Source organism: Lethenteron reissneri, chromosome 14 (genome assembly GCF_015708825.2).
Source record: "Lethenteron reissneri isolate LAM-NWPU_2019-01 chromosome 14, ASM1570882v1, whole genome shotgun sequence".
Classification (NCBI taxonomy): domain Eukaryota; kingdom Metazoa; phylum Chordata; class Hyperoartia; order Petromyzontiformes; family Petromyzontidae; genus Lethenteron; species Lethenteron reissneri.
In genome coordinates this window covers 2861456-2879432 of record NC_083792.1, presented here as the reverse complement: position 1 = coordinate 2879432, position 17977 = coordinate 2861456, and the positions used below count along the sequence as shown (strand labels likewise).

Below are 17977 nucleotides of genomic sequence, written 5' to 3'. Positions count from 1 at the left end.
GTACCCACCACAAACCTATATAACCTCTGGTTGCAGTAGCTCTCTCGCTACATTTCCTCCTGCCTCAGCAGTCCACCTGCTGTATTGTTTCACCTGAAGATGATGGCTTGTGTTTTGCTATTGAAACGTCGTGATCCATTAGCTATTTCTCTATCTACGTGACTTTACCAAAAGCACCAAAGAGTAATAGACAGTCTCTTGGTAAACTGGTCCCTGCCATTAGAATGTGGAATTTACACCACTTGCCCCGGGCCACAAGTAGAGATGAGCACCATTCCAATGCTCACTTGAGCAAGGGGAGACGCTTCGACTTTTTTGAGTTTGTGTTGGGAATTTACCATCCTCGCGACATTCACTTCTGCTGTTCTACCTCCCCATGCATCACCACCTCCAACGGTCTCCCCTGCCCCCCACCCCATTCGATGCTCCGCAGGGACTCCCTGTGGCAGCTGCTGTTCATCCTGTGTGGCATCGGCGTCATGGCGATCGTGACCATCGTCGCGGACTGACCACTGAGGGTCTCGCGACTACCCGGGCAGCCTCCCGCGAGTGATGGCGGAAGCTCGCCTGCTCTCCGACTCTGAGCACGGACATTGTACACCTCCCCCCACCCCCCCATGGCGGTGGTGGGCGTTGTGATGGGAGACTCGTGAAGTTGGGAAGCAGATGTTCACTCTGCGCTTTCTCCCACCCCTCCCTTCTACCGCGTAAGCCCAGGCAAATCGAACCAGGCTCAGATGCCGATTTTCACGCAATGAACCGAGGGGTTTTGTTAGCGTCCGATTCAAAGCATGGTGTGCGCGCAACTCCCACGGGCTGTAAAGGTCATCTGGCTGTAAATGCGTGTGTTTTTTGATCAAATGTGATGTTGATTTTTTAGTGGTGAACATGGTTGTTATAATCGGTATATATGAATACACACACACACATCGGCACTTTACACCAGTGGTATTTTTAAACAGTTGATAGTTTTATGTTGATATTGTGGTGCCAAGTGTGTGCTCTTCATGGATCAACAAAAATACAACCATCTCATCATGCATAACTTGTATTTGACCAAGAGTAGCTCATTAGCATTATGTATAACTTGCTGAAAGTTTATCATTCATTGCCTATTTATTATGATGTCCCACATTTTAAGAATGCTCATCGTGTCGATGAGTTGTGGTAGCGTTGACATTTTAAATCAGCCGGGTAGTGCTGTGGTAGAGTAATTTGACTCGCAATCAAATTTATTACGAGTTAAATTCCCTAGTTGTGGGTCGACTCAACCAATCATCCTGATGGGTTTGATAAAAATAGGTACCACTTTGTGGGAAGGCAGTCGGTAGTAGTCATCCTTTGGAGAGACATAGCAACCGCCTTTACAAAGCAACATTTCCACCACTGGCTCAGTTCTGGTAGTTGAAATAAGCACCACCTTACTCCCTTTTGAGCAGGGGGAGTGCCTTTAACTTGCAATAACTACAAGATTTCTAATGTGAAGTGATTGGGTAGAGATACCACTTCCATTACGGCATCGTGGGTAGAAAGTTCCCGTGGTGGCAAAACTGCCCTGGTGGGACCCAGTACCAAACATCCCACAAGCTGTGTGCCCTCCGCTTTGTGGCCTTACTGGATTACAGTGATGCCCAAAGAGACCGCAACATTATTTATATTGATGTACAGCAAAATATCTATTTTATAAGAGATTTTTTGTAAACACCGAGTTATATGGTGTACAGTAGTTTATTAATTGTGCACGCTTTGTGTAGAGGATGCACGCAATATCCAGTACATTTAAAATGCTGTAACATAAACCTGGTGTGCATTATAGTCAGAGTAGAAGACACCTTAGGTGTCGCGATATTCCCGTTGTGCTTTAATAAAGCACAAACATTTCCAACTGGGTTTATTTTTTATATTTTTCTTGTTTTCCTGAACTCTTTATTAAGTGTTTTGCTTTTAAGACCAATAACCTTGGCCCTATATTGCGAATACATCTTTAGCGTATGTTCTGTGCATGTTTACCTATTATGCAGGATTAATTATGTGTTTTAATTGTTTGGTAATATTTGGCAATGCAAAAACAGTTTTATATCTGTTATGTTTTAGTTGACCGAATGATGCTTGTTTCCAGATTTGACGGTGGGCGGCCCCAGGAATGTAGAGTAGCACACCGACCGAGGCTCCCCCAGCCCCTTCACAAGCCATGTCATACTTGGGGGCGGCCCACTCCCAACCCCCTGGGGGAGCTAATATACGTCACGATTTCCTTGCGGCTCTGTTCTGCAGACGTTAGCCCCACCCACTTCAATAATCTGTTCGTGACCATATTAAAGGGATTCACAGATTGTTGGATTGCAAATTATTGCGGTTTCTGCTGTAATTTAACTATCGTTTGTTTGCACCTGAATATATGAGCAGATCATTAAGTCGGTTATCATGTTCCCACACTTAACTGAGAATAAGGCATTGCGGTATCACCACTGCCGGTCCCGAGCCAGTGGTATAAATCCCCACATTCCTGCGTACAGGACAAATTCGTTCAAGAGACGACCACATAATTTCTCACCCAAGTGGTACTCATTTCATCGATCGTCAAGGGATGAAGGGCCAAGTCGACCCCTGTCTTGATTTTTAACTCACGACCTTCGAATTGTTCATCTTTAACCACAGCGGCACACGTGCCCTTTTGCATTTATTTCCTCCCATTCCCTGCCACTTACAGTCCAAACCTCTGGGTGCTTCGAGTTTTCCTTCTGCTGCAAAGCTTTCTGCGGTTTTGCTTGCTTTATAGCTCTCCGACTTGTTTGGAATGATGTCCGACATGTCGCTCCACGTGCTGGGATCTTCTTCAGGAACTGAATTTTCTGACATTTTCCTGTTTGCTGGGAGCTCATGCCATAACCATGGCGGTCTAAGCACATACCATCAGAGAGCCATATTTTGCATCTGCCAAACAGCTGTACGCAAGTATACGACTGCTTAGTTATTAAGGCGGTGCAATGTAACGTGTTGTTAAAAGGAAACTGTTTTGTGGGTTGACCATCTTAAACCCGGTTCTACTTATCACTGCGACTACCTTCTGATGAAATTCTGCTTGATTTGGGTGAAAACAAAGTTCATTCACGTAATAACTGCATGTCGATGAAGTTTACAATTTTGGCTTGTAAAAAAAAGTCACCTTTATTTTTAAAATAAATAAAATTGCTTATAATAAAAGGAATGCTGTCATTGTAATGTGTGCTGTGCGTTATTTTAAAACTGATGTGATGCCGATCGGTCACTTCGGCTATATATAGTGCAATCTAATGTACTAAAGCTCTTGTGTATGGACAGCCTTGTAATAAAATAAAGAACGCCATGGCAAACAAGACCAGGGTACCGAGTACATGCCTGTCAACCCCTTATCAGTGCCTACTTTATTACAGTCCAATTCAGACATTATTGGTTAACCCGGGGCCTTATAAATCTCAACGTTCATCCGACAAAGTCCCATCACAAGGGATAAACAGAAACGGCTGTATGCCGTATGGAGCTGAAAACTCAATTTCCCTGTACAATAATACAGGTAACCCGTATGGGTTGACAGGTATGCGAGTACCAGACCGACGCAATTCTATAGATTTCGTAGCCAAAGATTCGTTGCATTTCCAATTCTGTAAGGGAAGTTACGCATGGGGATTGTGTAAATGTCCGGCTGATTCTACAGTCTGTTCGGTCCCCCATCTGAGAGGGGGACCACCAGGGCATCCTTCCAATCCTGCAGAACCCGTCCAGTGGTCCAGACTGTTATGATGTCATGTAGGACAGTCTGCACACCAACGCCACCCTCCCCTCAGCAATTCGTGTGGGAGAGCATCTCTGCCCGGTGCTTTTCCTTATCTCAGACGCTGGATCGCCTTCCGTATTTCCTCAACAGATAGAAATTCAGCCAGCCACTCACAGGGGGTGACTACTTCTTCCAATATGTGAGGCACCACAACCTCAGCAGGGTCATCCTCACTTTGCCCCATTATGTTTTCTGGGCTGAGGGATTCCCCTCCCCCCAAGAACTCACAGAAATGCTCAGAAAAATCTGCAAACCTGTTCCACACGTATCAACACACCAAAAACACGCGTGTACAATCACATGCAAATACTCTCCTCCACAAAGATGCAGTCACAAATAGACAACGACAAATATCCCCCACATGGCCTTTTAAACAACATACTGTTAGCGAGCACCTATTATAATTATCAGAGGCGGGCCGTCAGGACCAGCAAGGCCTTCTCTGCTGCCCTAGAGATTGTCAGAATCAGAAAATTATACGTTTATAATTTAATATATTTTCATTAATGCTATATGTATTTTACAAAGTTCGTTCCCATCAGTCTATTAATGTAATTTCATTGCTACTCTCTCCCTCAGTTGTGCTGCTTCCAGTGCCGCAAATAAATTCGAGCTTTTATTCAATCAGATTTTCCACCTGTGCTGTCTCCACCTCTCCCGGGTGAAAAATGTACCCCGAGGCCTTCAGGATGTCGAGTGAATCCCCTCTGCTGTTGAAGCAAATGGGGACGATGTTGTTGTCATATTCTTTAACCAATCAGATGTCGAGTTTGCCGTGTTGGGCATGTTCTTTGACACGCCGGAGCCTTCTAGCTGGCCTCGCCGCCACTATTAGCATTTCTCGTGTGGCGTAATCGGAGGGCCACTTAGCTAACTGAAGTAAAACTAACTAGCACGTAATGCAGCATCATCTTAAGATTTATTTAAACTTTTTTTCATGGCGTTTAGATTTTTAGATGTAGTGCTTTAGATTTTTTTTTCTGTGGGGAAGCCTGTTGAATCCTTGTGTTGTGTTTTACGGAATTTTTGCTTGCATGGTGGTCGTATGAGTAAATGTGACTGTTGTGAGTTTGTTCTTGTTTCTTTGGTAATGACATTGATTTGGGCTATGCGATGTCGATTTGTGATGCAGCATCCTGTCATGCTGCATAATAGTGGTACATCCTTGATGGTTTCAGTCACCATGTATTCATGACCTCTGCAATTAGTGTATTGTAACTCTCATAGGTGTTGAGCCTCGTGTTAAATCACTTTAGTCCACTCGATAAAAGTTACTGTGAATATGGGGTGGTTACATCGAATGACAATATTCTATAGCCGTGTGTCATGGTGAGGTTATTCAAAGGCGGTTTAATTGCGGGAGGATAGCACTGAAGGCGAAGGCCGAGGTGTAAAATACACGGCCTGCCACTGCCTATTATGGCCGACAAAGCACACAACAGATACATATGTAATGGATTCGATTAAGGCACATACTCAACTTGGAGGCAACATTATTTATTAACAATGTAACAAACAACTTGAACACTATATTTAAGGTGGTGACCACCGTTCCTGATCTCACTAACACTCGAGGGAATACTACATAACGTGACCAGGGCAGGTTAACAGGCTGCCTGGTCACGGACGAAGATTGGAGACTCGAGGACCGCTGATGGCGTCTTCATCCCGGATTTGAACAGCCACGCGCTCTGTTCACACCCCGCTTATAACCGCCGTGGCGTGGCTGGCCCCGCCCTCGGCCACGCCCCCCTTCGCGATCCTTCGAGAAGGTCCGGGCCCCTTACCACGTGACCACCAAGCTCCCCCCTGGGGCCCCTGGCCCCGCCCTCGGCCACGCCCCCCTTCGCGATCCTTCGAGAAGGTCCGGGCCCCTTACCACGTGACCACCAAGCTCCCCCCTGGGGCCCCTGGCCCCGCCCTCGGCCACGCCCCCCTTCGCGATCCTTCGAGAAGGTCCGGGCCCCTTACCACGTGACCACCAAGCTCCCCCCTGGGGCCCCTGGCCACGCCCCCATTCGCGATCCTTCGGGAAGGTCCGGGCCCCTTACCACGTGACCACCAAGCTCCCCCCTGGGGCCCCTGGCCCCGCCCTCGGCCACGCCCCCCTTCGCGATCCTTCGGGAAGGTCCGGGCCCCTTACCACGTGACCACCAAGCTCCCCCCTGGGGCCCCTGGCCCCGCCCTCGGCCACGCCCCCCTTCGCGATCCTTCGGGAAGGTTCGGGCCCCTTACCACGTGACCACCAAGCTCCCCCCTGGGGCCCCGAGCCCCCCTTCGTCCGGTCACGTGTCCTGTCGGGTTCACGCGGAGTGTCACGGCCTGACGTGACCTCAGTGACACCCCGCCTACAGTACCGGTACAGACCCAACACGGTAGTGACGTCATGTCACTACGCTCGTACAGACCCGACACAGTAGTGACGTCATATGTCACTAGACATACACACGAACGCACATAGAGACATTACCACACAAAAGGGGCCGTCCATAAATGACGTCACGCGATTTTGGCCGATTTTTGACCACCCCTCCCCCCCTCGTCACACGGCGTCACAAAAAGTCAGACCCCCCTCGAATATGACGTCACAAAGCTCTGTCCCGCCCCCCCAAAAAACTATATTTCCATTTTTAAAATAAAACATGCTTCAAATCGCTTTAAACTATTGTCATTGTAGTGCGTATTTAATGTGGCGCTGCACTCTGATATTGTAGGAGAAAACATTTATCAAAAAGTCTATTTAATTAAGTAGAACGTGTTGTCTATATTTATTTAAAGTTGCGCATTTTGATGTGACGTCACATTTCTCAACCCCCCCCCCTCCATCGTCACACATCGTCACAAATGTCTGACCCCCCCCCTAGGTGCGTGACGTCATTTATGGACGGCCCTTGAGACACACACAAACATCACTGTGTATTAATGCTGGCTAAGTGCCAAAATTAAATTCGTTCTATATTGATTCGTATTTAATATAGACAAATCTAAAACTGGAATAAACAAGGTAAAAATAAATTAGTGTTTTGCATCAGGCATGGATGGTAGTAAAACAGTTCAGGGAAGAAACTGAATATACAAATATACAAAGAGAGCCAGCCCCCCATAAAACTCAATCCGGCCCAGCAACGAGACCACATTGCAAAGACAACTCAGTGAGACGGAGCTATGAAACAATAAAAAAAGTTTATTTTACAACCGATTCACGAAGTCTTGGGTTTTCTGTTCAAAACTGCAAAGTCCACATAACGACACATACGAGTGGGATCACAACCGCCGCAACGAATATTTAATCTATATTATATTTATAGAGCGGCTTCACTCAAGACGCTTGACAAAACGGTAACATAATGGAATGATTTAGATGGCAGGAGCGTAAAAAGATTGAGGAATGAGTGAGAGCGATAGAGGGGTACTTAGGGGTCACGAAAGGGTCGTGAATGGACGTGAAGGCGTGGAGGGGCGAGTGGAGGGAAAAGGAAGAAATTTTTTCAATAGAGAAGAGCGGAATGAGGTTAATGAGGGCGGCTGTTTAATGTACAAGAGAAATGCATTCCAATGGAGCAGTGCAATGAGGGAGAAGGACCGAACACGGGATTGGGCACAGGGGAAAAGGTGGGACAGAGAGAGGCAGAGAAAATTGGGAATGAAGAGTACGAATGGAGGGGACATGGAAGGGGATGAGTGGAAAGATGAGGTCGGGCAAGGCCATGGAGATGTATTTAAAGACGACCGTCAGGTATTTAAAACGAGAGCGGTGTTGTAAACGGGAAGCCAGTGGAGTTGAAGGAGAGGCGAAACGCGAGAAATAAAAGTGAGATATGAATAAATTGTAACACGAACCGCAGCAATTTTAGCCATGCGGCTCACGCAGCCACTGATAAGTTGAACGCCATCGAACATAAACACATTTCCCAACGCGAATCACCACGATCCCGATCTTAACATCGGACTATGACCACCTATCTCACAATAAAACAAATAAGTTGGTGACGCTGTGTAATGGCAGTGGTTCAGAAGCACAAATAAAAAAAACTTTAGTCATTAGCTGCTTTAAAAGGAAACATAATAGGGGACGGTTCGGGCAACGGCCCTTCTTCATAGTGCAATCACTTATCTGCTACGAAAGGCAGTGTTCTATTTAATCTCACATTAGTAACATCAGACGAAGAGCAGCTCCCTCCTCCCGCCCCACCCCTTGATGCACCGTGAGTGGAGGAGCCATACTTCAATCTATACCAGTCCCGTCTAGTACATTGAGACAGGTAAAATATCATCCGTGCAATTAATCGCACATCACTCCACACCTGCATTCACTTGCACCAGGGCCGATGTCAGTCACACTACGCCAAATAGTCCCCCGTATAGCCTTAGCAGACTGTAGGGGCAAGTGCTGTTAGCGAGTAGCACCTACGGCACACGAGCGGGTAGGTGGCCAGCACCACGCCGGCCGCCTTTGTACTCATTTGAGGCTGAGTCGACCTAGGGGAGGCCCAGGACCAGTCTAGAAAATCATTACTGGTGTTGGCCATGAGCGCGAATCAACCCCTTATCAGTGCCTACCTTATTAGACCAATGCAGACCTTATTGGTCACCCCGTGACATTATAAAGCTCAACGTCGACATGCCAACGTTGGGCATGTGGTCGGAACTTGGACCAACGTTCTGTGTTTACTGGGTCTGTGTGTGCTGTGTGGGCTCTATGGCTGTATGCTGTGTGTGCGTGCAGTGTGTGCGTGCGCACACTCAGGCAGTGTTTGCGGCTGTGTGTGGACTATGTTTATTTGTTTTTTGTCACTTGTATTGTCTTAAGAGTGCCTATTTGTTGCGGAGGCCATCTGTTTGCTGTGTATGCATGTACGCTATGCCTATGTAATATTGATATTTTTACACCAAGTTGTCTTTATTTCGGGATCACCTTCTTTAGATGTTTGTGCATTATGATGATGGCGATTAGTTTTACTGTATAATCTCCCACAGATGGCCGCACAATTAAGTTAGCCATTTACTTTTTCATCCACTTAATGGAAAGCTTTCCCTCAACAAAAGTCTATTTACTGGACAAACACATTTTGTGGAAAATCTTTTTTTTTTACCAGGACACCATTCATTTATAACCCACATTTCGTGGTAATCCCAGCCACCTGTGTTAACAAAATAAACCTGATAGTCCACATTCCATTCATATATTCATAGATCACCGGCGCCAGTTTAATTTAAACTCTCCATAGCCCACCTAAGATATTTAAATTCTCAGCTGATGTTACCACGCCCACTTATTGACACCAACGCTGGGCAGTCAATAAGCACGAAGAGGATGTCGTAACAAGTGCGACGACTTTGGCTGACCGTTTCACAAGCGTAAATTGTCGTGATCGAGTGTCTCATGGGTCAAAACACTGCGCCAGCACCGCCGTGATCATGGGTTCGAATCTTGAGTTTTAGTTGCCCATAATTACACAGAGTTCTGCATCATAAAGAGAAAGATGCACATTTCAAAGAATAAGTCGCTGTGCATCTTATAGTCTTGACACCAAGCACAACTTTGGGGTTACGTCTTACTTTCCGGAGGGTCTTATCACCTTGGGAATATGGTAGTATCGGAAAGTGAATGCGATGCACAACTCACAGTGGCCACTCTGGAAGTGCTCCCTGCTACGCGACGATCGTGATCGAACCTTGGCCAACCATGAACGCGGCGTGCACGCTGCCCGCAGAGTGGTCGATGCGGAACATGTACAGCACACTCTCGGTATTACCGTCGTAAAAATTTAACAAGCCCTGGTCCACGTCCACAAGCACCCCGATCTTGTCCTTCTCCAGCTGCGAAATGTTCAGCGGGGTCTCAATGCCATCGTGCGCCATGAAATAACCATTGGGCCTCCGGCACAAACACCACGATGCTCTGTTCTGGCCCAGCCAGGTCTCACATTGCGAGCCCCTTCGCGATATGATGGCGTACGCGATGCCCACGCGGAAAATCTCTGCCTGCTTCACGCACACCTCCCAGTAGTGGCGGCCCGATGAGAAGTTCTCGGAGCACAGAGCGACCTTCCACTCGGCGAAGCGTTCGCTGTGATCAGGGTAGCCCTGGTGCAGCTCGGTGGCCGTCAACGTCCTCCCGTCCGCGTTGCATTCTAGCCACGGGTTCACCGAGTTGCGGTTGATGGTCGGCGAGCAGAAGACTGAAGAGAGAAAAAAACATTAAAATTTAGCTAAAATTCTGCCTGTTCCTTAAGGGTCACAGCCGCAATAGGAGCATTCACTACATCTGTTTGAAGAAGGTGCAGATGAAGGATATTGGCCAAACGTGTTTTCGGGTCATTGCCTGGCATGACATTCAATGCACACTATTTGGCCTGTGGCCGCATCTGCGGCACTCATGGTTTGCTAGCTGGTGCATGTGTAGTGTCAACAATTCGGAGACAGAGTTTATAGGAGGCACCTTCTTTATTAAATGCAACGTCCACGGTCTCGTCCACACACTCTCCACAGTAGCTTAGCCTAGTCTGTACACAACACTAGCCGTTTGACACTGACGGCACTGACTGAAATACCCAACTACTATCTTTCATAGCGCAATATCTAGCGGAGATGGCAGCGACGACAGTGACGAGACAACAGCAACGACGAGACAAGTCCACTCTCAGAACCGGCAGCCTCGAGCTCCCGCTCTCGGCTCCTGTTATGCTACTGCGCCTCCCTTCTTGAACCCACTAGCAGGTTCCAAGGGCCTCCAGATGGGGTCCTCCATGACCCTTGCCCCAGTTCCTCTGCTCTGCCAACAACCCCTCACTGGCGTGTGCACTGTCTGTCCACCACAGTTGCCACTGCTGTCCACCAGCCGGCGCTATTACATTACACATGTAATTGATTTTATGTGTTTATGACCTCAAATCAACCTCTGTAGGCCCTATCCCGCCTTAGGAACCTGTCCTTCCTGTTTAGGCTCTGTCTCTTTCCTCTTTATGCCCTGCCCCACAACTCTTTATACCCCACCTGATCTGATTAAACCTTGGTCTACTCTTTCTCTTTCAGCTCCATGCCTTTCCTTTCAGGGCCCACCCCTTCTTATGTAGGCCTGCCTCTTTGTGCTTACTCCTGTTAACCTGTTGATGTTAATGTACATTACATACTACAACACGAACTTTACGTGCATTTACGGTCACTAATCCATGGTGACTTACAAAGGGAGGTAATGAACGGTGAAACCACCCCATAGACTGACAATGGCGTGTAGAAGCCTTCATGCAGTATTGGAGTAACAAAAAGTTGTACTTATCACTTTATTACAATACCACGTCACACGGTGACTGATGCATAGGCGGATATGTGAACATCTCTAGGAAAATCACAGTTACACCCAGGACTCGAGCCCATCGCTTACAGAGTGGCGGCCACGTGAGCAGCTGCGGATACTCGTCTTTGACGTCATTGAGCACCTCCAAAAGCTTGTGCGCCCGACCCGTGTCGATGAAGAAGTCCAGCATGTAGCCAGCCCTCTCGCCGCGATTCTGGATGTCATTCGCCGAGTGGTAGAAGTCACGTGGGATAATCTCCTTGCTGTCGAGCGCATCCAGCAGGAAGCTCGGATTACGCGACAGCCAGACTTTCAGCTTCGGCTTCTGTCTGCGGATCAGAGCTTGGGTGGCCATCACTCGTCGGGAGGGACCTGTGTGTAAACAGGGATACAGGTGAAGGTGCAGCCGTGAAATGACTTGGTTACGCCACTGCATTACCATAGGGCAGTGCGGACAAATGCCTGGTGGGCCGGTCCATTCTAAGAGCTTGTGGGCCGGTCTGTGTAAGGAAATTGCAAATGTGATCAGAGTAAAAACACATTTTAACTCTATTGTGTACGCTTCATTGCTTATTTACGCTTTCAGTTTCAATGAAGTTCCCATATTCGGCATCCCCAAAGATTCTTCCTCACCAGCCCATTTGTTTTTTTGGACCCAGCCCCAAATAGGTCCAATGAGATCTCACGGCAAAATCATGCGAACACGTCGTCATATTGCAAACCTAGCTACTCTAAGGCCCGAATTTTGGGCGGTGTTTTTACAAATGCTTGGGCTGATTTATAGTCCCAGTCGGCCACTGCAGACAGCTCAGTGGGGCTTACCTGGTAAAATAAAGTGTTTTTGTTGACCCACCAATAGAGTTCGCAGAGACATTCAGGTAACCGCTAATCCGTAACTACGAAGGCCGTCAATTTAAATTTGCATGATTGCAGGCAGGTCATGTGTGGTAGGGTAAAGCGTGGGTACTCTCAGCTCTTCCAAGATATTTGGTCAGCGTGGAAGAGCAATCAAGATACCCTCTCGAAGCAGATGTAAATTAGTATTTTTTTCTAGACACAATGTGGTATTTGATGATCATCTATAAACATTTTTTAAAGATAATTTGAATATTCTTTGGGTCTTTCGGTAAAGTCACGTAGATAGGTTCAAATTAATACAAATAAAAGAAACAAAAATTATTAACTCCAACCTATCTACGTGACTTTACCGAAAGACCCAAAGAATATGAATTCCTGCAGTCACGAAAGCTTGAAGTCAAGAGATAATTTGTATATTGCGATTACGATTTTCTCGCAAATTTTTTTATTTCTCTTATTGCTTATTATTTATTTATTTTACTGCGACTTTCAGAGAAGCGACGGTGTTGTTCCTGTTGTTTAAACCCAATTTAAGAGCTTCTTGGCTCACAGGTTATTTCAAAATAAACTGAACTGACCTATCGGTATAGAGGCACTTTTACCAGCAGTGTCAATAATTAATTGCAGTGCTGCATCTTTACCGCTTGCCTTTACCTCTGCGCCTACGACTGAATGTAAAAACAGCCTCTACCCGTCTCGTTTGGAAATGGCAAGTGGCCTCAGCGGAAACAAGTTTGGTTGGTGACAGCTTATATTGCGCTGAAATCTGACCCTTTGGAAAGTGCTATTCATTTTTAAAATGTTGTCAATTTACATTGGACTCGTTTTCCGAGTTATGTCGCAATTTCGGTGATCATGGGTTCACTATCATTTTCTAATTCACGCACTGTTACTGCATTGTATCTCCCCCCCCCCCACCAATTAAATTGCTATTACATCATAGGTGTTAAAGAGGTTTAAACCAGTGAGACTCCTACTAAAAAGTATTGGGGGAAACCCAAAAAACGGAGAAAGTAATTCCAAAAAACTGGGCACAGAGAGATTTTAACTCTGACGCAGGAACTAAGGTCGAGTCCACGTGTGGAGCAAAAAAGAGGGGAAATTTTCGTAGAAAGCACGTAGCTAATGTTCTGCATCCGCTTAGACAAAATGTGTTTTATTTGTGTGTGTTGACGATGAGCTCTGCGATTGTGGAGCTCTTGCGCTCAGTGGCCCTTGTTAAATCAAGGATTAGACCGCTTTCAATCATTTAGCCGTCTTATTTTATTCACCAGTTATTTAGCAGTTTTATTTACATGTCCTTTTTATTCATTTTTATGATGAGTGTTTTTACATTTGTCTTTGCTCGTGCTTTGTTTTACCCTAATTTGTGTAAAGGGGCCTTGTACCTTTGTTGTATAAAAGGCACTTCATAAATACAGATTATTATTTATAAAAACCTTAGATATTTGTTACTTCCCTGCTGTTTTTTATTACAGGCTGTGTGTAAAGATAAGGCACTGACTGTAAGGAACTGTAAGCAGCTGCCAGTACATTGCAATGAATAGGACATCATATATTATTTACACCTGGTAAACACCCACGAAACGTGAGAAGCCATTGCACGGTCGTGAGACAATCGACATTGTGAAAACCGTGAATCTTAAGGGTGACAAACCTTGAGACTTTACGTGCATGCAGTTGTGCTCAAGACAAAGCCCAGAATCCGCCCAGGGAATTCCACAAAGGAGTGTTGATAGCGAATGGCCGGCAGAATGGGATATCACAGAATTTCTTATGAGATCCCGTAAAGTAACCCTTTGTTACCCAACACGCTGCTACATTTTAATGAAGGCTGTATGTCATTTGGGGGCAGAGATGGGGACTGAAGGATGTGGAGCTGATTGGACTTGCCGATGACTGGTACCAGCAGTGTCAATATCGGCCTCTGTGGAGGAGGTTCGTGAAGGACACTCCAGCAACAACGGAGGGCAGATGAGCGATGCTCACAACAAGCAGAGCGCCGGGTGGGGAGCACAGTTGGTGCATCTGACAATCATCTCAGTCAACCCATGGCACCTGGGTCTGTTTCATGACCTCCTGCCAGTGGGCCTTCGACACTGCACGTGGCCTCAAAGTGAACGGAGCATAGCACAAGCAGCGTAGTGAGGTCACCGCCACTTAGTGGTTGTTGTTGGTGGTGGTAGCGTAGTGGTTAGCACACTCCACTCTGAATGCGGTGACCCGAGTTTGATTCATGGCCATGACTGACATCAGTGACGCAGTGACATTTGAACGATTTCTGAGCTGCCCCTTAACTGACTGACCGGCGTGGTGAAGCATTGTCAAGCAACCCCCATTACCGACAGTGAAAATAGCGGTCATGAATAATGATGGGCAGTCAAGAGGAGTGAATGTGCCCCCGAGACGAGAGATACATCCACCGTAGAGATAGAGCGATGAAAGCAGCTCTTGTGGATTATTATACAACGCAGGACCGACACGACATGGGAAATCATTTATCCAGCAGTAGCTGGAGATGATAACAGAAACGTAAAAACACATCTTCACATGGTTTAAAACACTATAATTGCATAAGATTAAAACCATAGCAGTCTCTAATTTGACAACATAAACTATGGCCCTAATCAGCGTCGAGTGTGGAAATTGGTGAGGGTAGCCCGGCCCTCACAAATCCAAAATAAATCCCATGCGCTTGAGGTGGAACAAAGATGCTTGTTATGTTAACTACTGTCCTCCAACGGTCTTTGAGATAACTCTATTTACTTAGCTTGATTTCAGAGACGTCATTGCCCTGTGGTCCAGATAATTCTGCAACAGGGGCCATAAAATTAAAGAGTTATAGCATGGTGTGAACTTCAAGTAAACACGGAGCGGTGGAGGGCACATTTAAAAGTTTCACTTAAAGAGGAACCAAACACATCGATTGAGGAACGTTATTTGGCCGTTAAAGAAACGTAGGTTTAGGCAGGGGACTACATCAGATTGAAACATGCCAACGTTGGCATGTTTTTTTCTAAGGAACCCGAGACGGCCGTCTAATGCAATGGATATGAAGCCATCGCATCAGCTCATACGCATGTTGGACAGATAGATAATTATAAAAAATAAGAATGTGTTTTACCCTTTCTGGCAATACAACAGGTTTTAAAATGTTCTGGCAATACAACAGGTTTTAAGATGTTCAAGACAATGCATATATCATTATCAGAGCATGTCTATTTGCATGTTCACCACAGGTACGCGTGGCTAATGCAGACTTGATTCCTTTGAAAAGGTGTTTGAACATTTGTTGTATTGCCAGAAAGGTTAAAACCTATTCTTATTTTTCATACTTTGATACTGGCAAATAGTTTCCATGACATCGATTATATTATCGTTCCATTGTAGCTAGGACCGTGAGAGACAATGACGACTTTGGGGAGAACTTCATCCAGCAGTGGATCGGCCGTGGCCGCTGTTGCTGCTGATGATGAACCCACCAGACGAATGCATTTCCTCATTTGGGGAGTTTCATTTTCTTGTCTTGTGTTGTGACCCAACTGGTTTACCTGGGAGTGTGTGCGTGTGTGAATGGGTTAGCGCACGCACTGCGCCTCCAGGTACACAAACAAGAATGACATTCGGCTATGGTGGAAGCTCTTTTCCTTCGGAAGCCACTGGAGCTACGCATTTTTAAATCTAAAACGAAAACTCATTTCTTTAGAACAGTTTTTTTGTGTGTGATTAGTTTAGTTGTCTTTACCCCGCACCACCGATTAGCACGCTTGGCTACGTACGGTGCGAAAGAAGTTCAACATACATAAGACTCTACGTCTCTGGTCGATCTATTAACGTGACATGAAGGGTCATTGCTCGAAACGTCGCCTATCATATATTGTTTTCCTTTCATGGCCACGGTATTATGGACGAAATTTGTTGAATGGTTTTGTTTGTGTATCCAGCACGTGGGTTGTACACTTATGACAGCTACCACGCTGTGTTTGTGTCTATAACATTATTTGCATGCTTCCCATGACCAGCGTGGTGAAGTATGGTCAAAATAAACCCAACGACCCACGCAGCTTGCATGCGACAAGCGGACTTGACAAAGTTATGGACATTATTGATCATTGTAAATATCGCCTACAAATAGCGCTTTCAAACGGTCGAAGACACGACGGATCCCATAATCATCTTCGCGTGCTTTAAAAAGAAATTACTCGAGTGCCTGTAAACTCACGGTAATGACCCCACGGGGTCAATGACCCCACGGGGTCAATGACCCCCAATGACCTCACGAGGGTCAATGACCCCCAATGACCTCACGGGGGTCAATGCCCCCCAATGACCCCACGGGATCCATGCCCCCCAATGACCCCACGGGATCCATGCCCCCCAATGACCCCACGGGGTCCATGACCCCCAATGACCTCACGGGGTCCATGACCCCCAATGACCCCACGGGATCCATGACCCCCAATGACCCCACGGGGTCCATGACCCCCAATGACCCCACGGGGTCAATGCCCCCATGGGGATGGTGGATAAAGCTTCCACCGCTACGAGGGGAGCAGCAAGACGAGTAGGATGAGGAGGAGAGGCCACGGCAGGGAACGCGCCGTCCGCGTCGTGTGCGACGAGCGCTGTGGGTGGACGATGACGGCGCGTGGTGTCGTGACGACGAGCACATTGGAGGAGCGCGAGAGGGACGACGACGCAGCGGATGGAGCGCGGCTGACGATGCAAAGGCGACACTCACCTTTGAAGCAGCCCCTGAGAGGCTTGCACACGTTGAGATATAAATAATAACGACGACGACGATCGCTATTTTAATTCCAAGGAAATAAAGGACGACGGCGATGATGCAACACAACGCAGCACCGCAGCTGCTGAGAATGAAGTTTTAGTTGGGCAGCTCGGGCCATGCGCTCGTGGTGGTGGTGGTTGTGGTGATGATGATGATGGAGATGATCATTATTAGAACGCATGTAACGACGACGATGACGACGATGACGGGACTCGCGAGCCCCACGGGTTCCCGCTGTACCCACCCCCGTGCAGCGGTCAGGAAGTTTTGGCGCGAGAACGCGGGCGGAGAACAACGACACCACCAGGCGGCACTTGCAGGCGGCAGCGAGTTGACCTCGGCACCTGCAGCTCGCGCTGCTGCTGCAATTGCTCATGCTGCTGTTGCTCATGCTGCTGCTACAGCTCATGATGCTGCTGCTGCTCATGCTGCTGCTGCTCATGCTGCTGCAGCTGCTGCTCATGCTGCTGCTGCTGCAGCTCATGATGCTGCAGCTGCTGCTGCTCATGCTGCTGTTGCTGCTGCTCATGATGCTGTTGCTCATGCTGCTGCTACAGCTCATGATGCAGCTGCTGCTGCTGCTCATGCTGCTGTTGCTCATGCTCATGATGCTGCAGCTGCTGCTCATGATGCTGCAGCTGCTCATGCTGCTGCTGCTGCAGCTCATGATGCTGCAGCTGCTGCTGCTCATGCTGCTGTTGCTGCTGCTCATGATGCTGTTGCTCATGCTGCTGCTACAGCTCATGATGCTGCAGCTGCTGCTGCTCATGCTGCTGTTGCTGCTGCTCATGATGCTGTTGCTCATGCTGCTGCTACAGCTCATGATGCAGCTGCTGCTGCTGCTCATGCTGCTGCTGCTCATGCTGCTGCAGCTGCTGCTCATGATGCTGCTGCTGCTCATGCTGCTGCTGCTGCAGCTCATGATGCTGCAGCTGCTGCTGCTCATGCTGCTGCTGCTCATGCTGCTGCAGCTGCTGCTCATGATGCTGCTGCTCATGCTGCTGCTGCTACAGCTCATGATGCAGCTGCTGCTGCTGCTCATGCTGCTGCTGCTCATGCTGCTGCAGCTGCTGCTCATGATGCTGCTGCTGCTCATGCTGCTGCTGCTGCAGCTCATGATGCTGCAGCTGCTGCTGCTCATGCTGCTGTTGCTGCTGCTCATGATGCTGTTGCTCATGCTGCTGCTACAGCTCATGATGCAGCTGCTGCTGCTGCTCAT

At 47.4% G+C, this 17977-nt stretch overlaps 2 protein-coding genes across 3 annotated transcripts in view; one reads left to right on the top strand and one right to left on the bottom strand.

Annotated features, from left to right (window-relative positions):
- LOC133342251 (zinc transporter ZIP13-like) overlaps positions 1-3280 on the top strand; it is a 31519-nt gene extending 28239 nt beyond the window's left edge. For both annotated transcript variants that reach the window (XM_061551288.1, XM_061551287.1), the window contains exon 10: positions 434-3280. In XM_061551288.1, the coding sequence (XP_061407272.1) occupies positions 434-509 (76 nt within the window). In that variant the 3' untranslated portion in view covers positions 510-3280. The remainder of the gene's footprint in view (positions 1-433) is intronic.
- A 3769-nt stretch (positions 3281-7049) lies between these two features.
- Positions 7050-16999, bottom strand: LOC133342249 (tripartite motif-containing protein 14-like). Its single transcript, XM_061551284.1, has 3 exons — positions 16711-16999; positions 11199-11483; positions 7050-9996 (listed from the first exon to the last, which is right to left on the bottom strand). The coding sequence occupies exons 2-3, from the start codon at positions 11464-11466 to the stop codon at positions 9467-9469; spliced, it is 798 nt and encodes a 265-aa protein (XP_061407268.1). The 5' UTR covers positions 11467-11483; positions 16711-16999; the 3' UTR covers positions 7050-9466.
- Between the last annotated feature and the right edge of the window lie 978 nt (positions 17000-17977).

Bases quoted from the DNA above. Each gene is read 5' to 3' on its own strand.
- LOC133342249 (XM_061551284.1), bottom strand. From the start codon at position 11,466: ATGGCCACCCAAGCTCTGATCCGCAGACAGAAGCCGAAGCTGAAAGTC. The intron at 9,997-11,198 runs GTAAGCGATGGG...TTCTCTCTTCAG, and splicing joins GCTCACGTGGCCGCCACTCT to TCTTCTGCTCGCCGACCATC.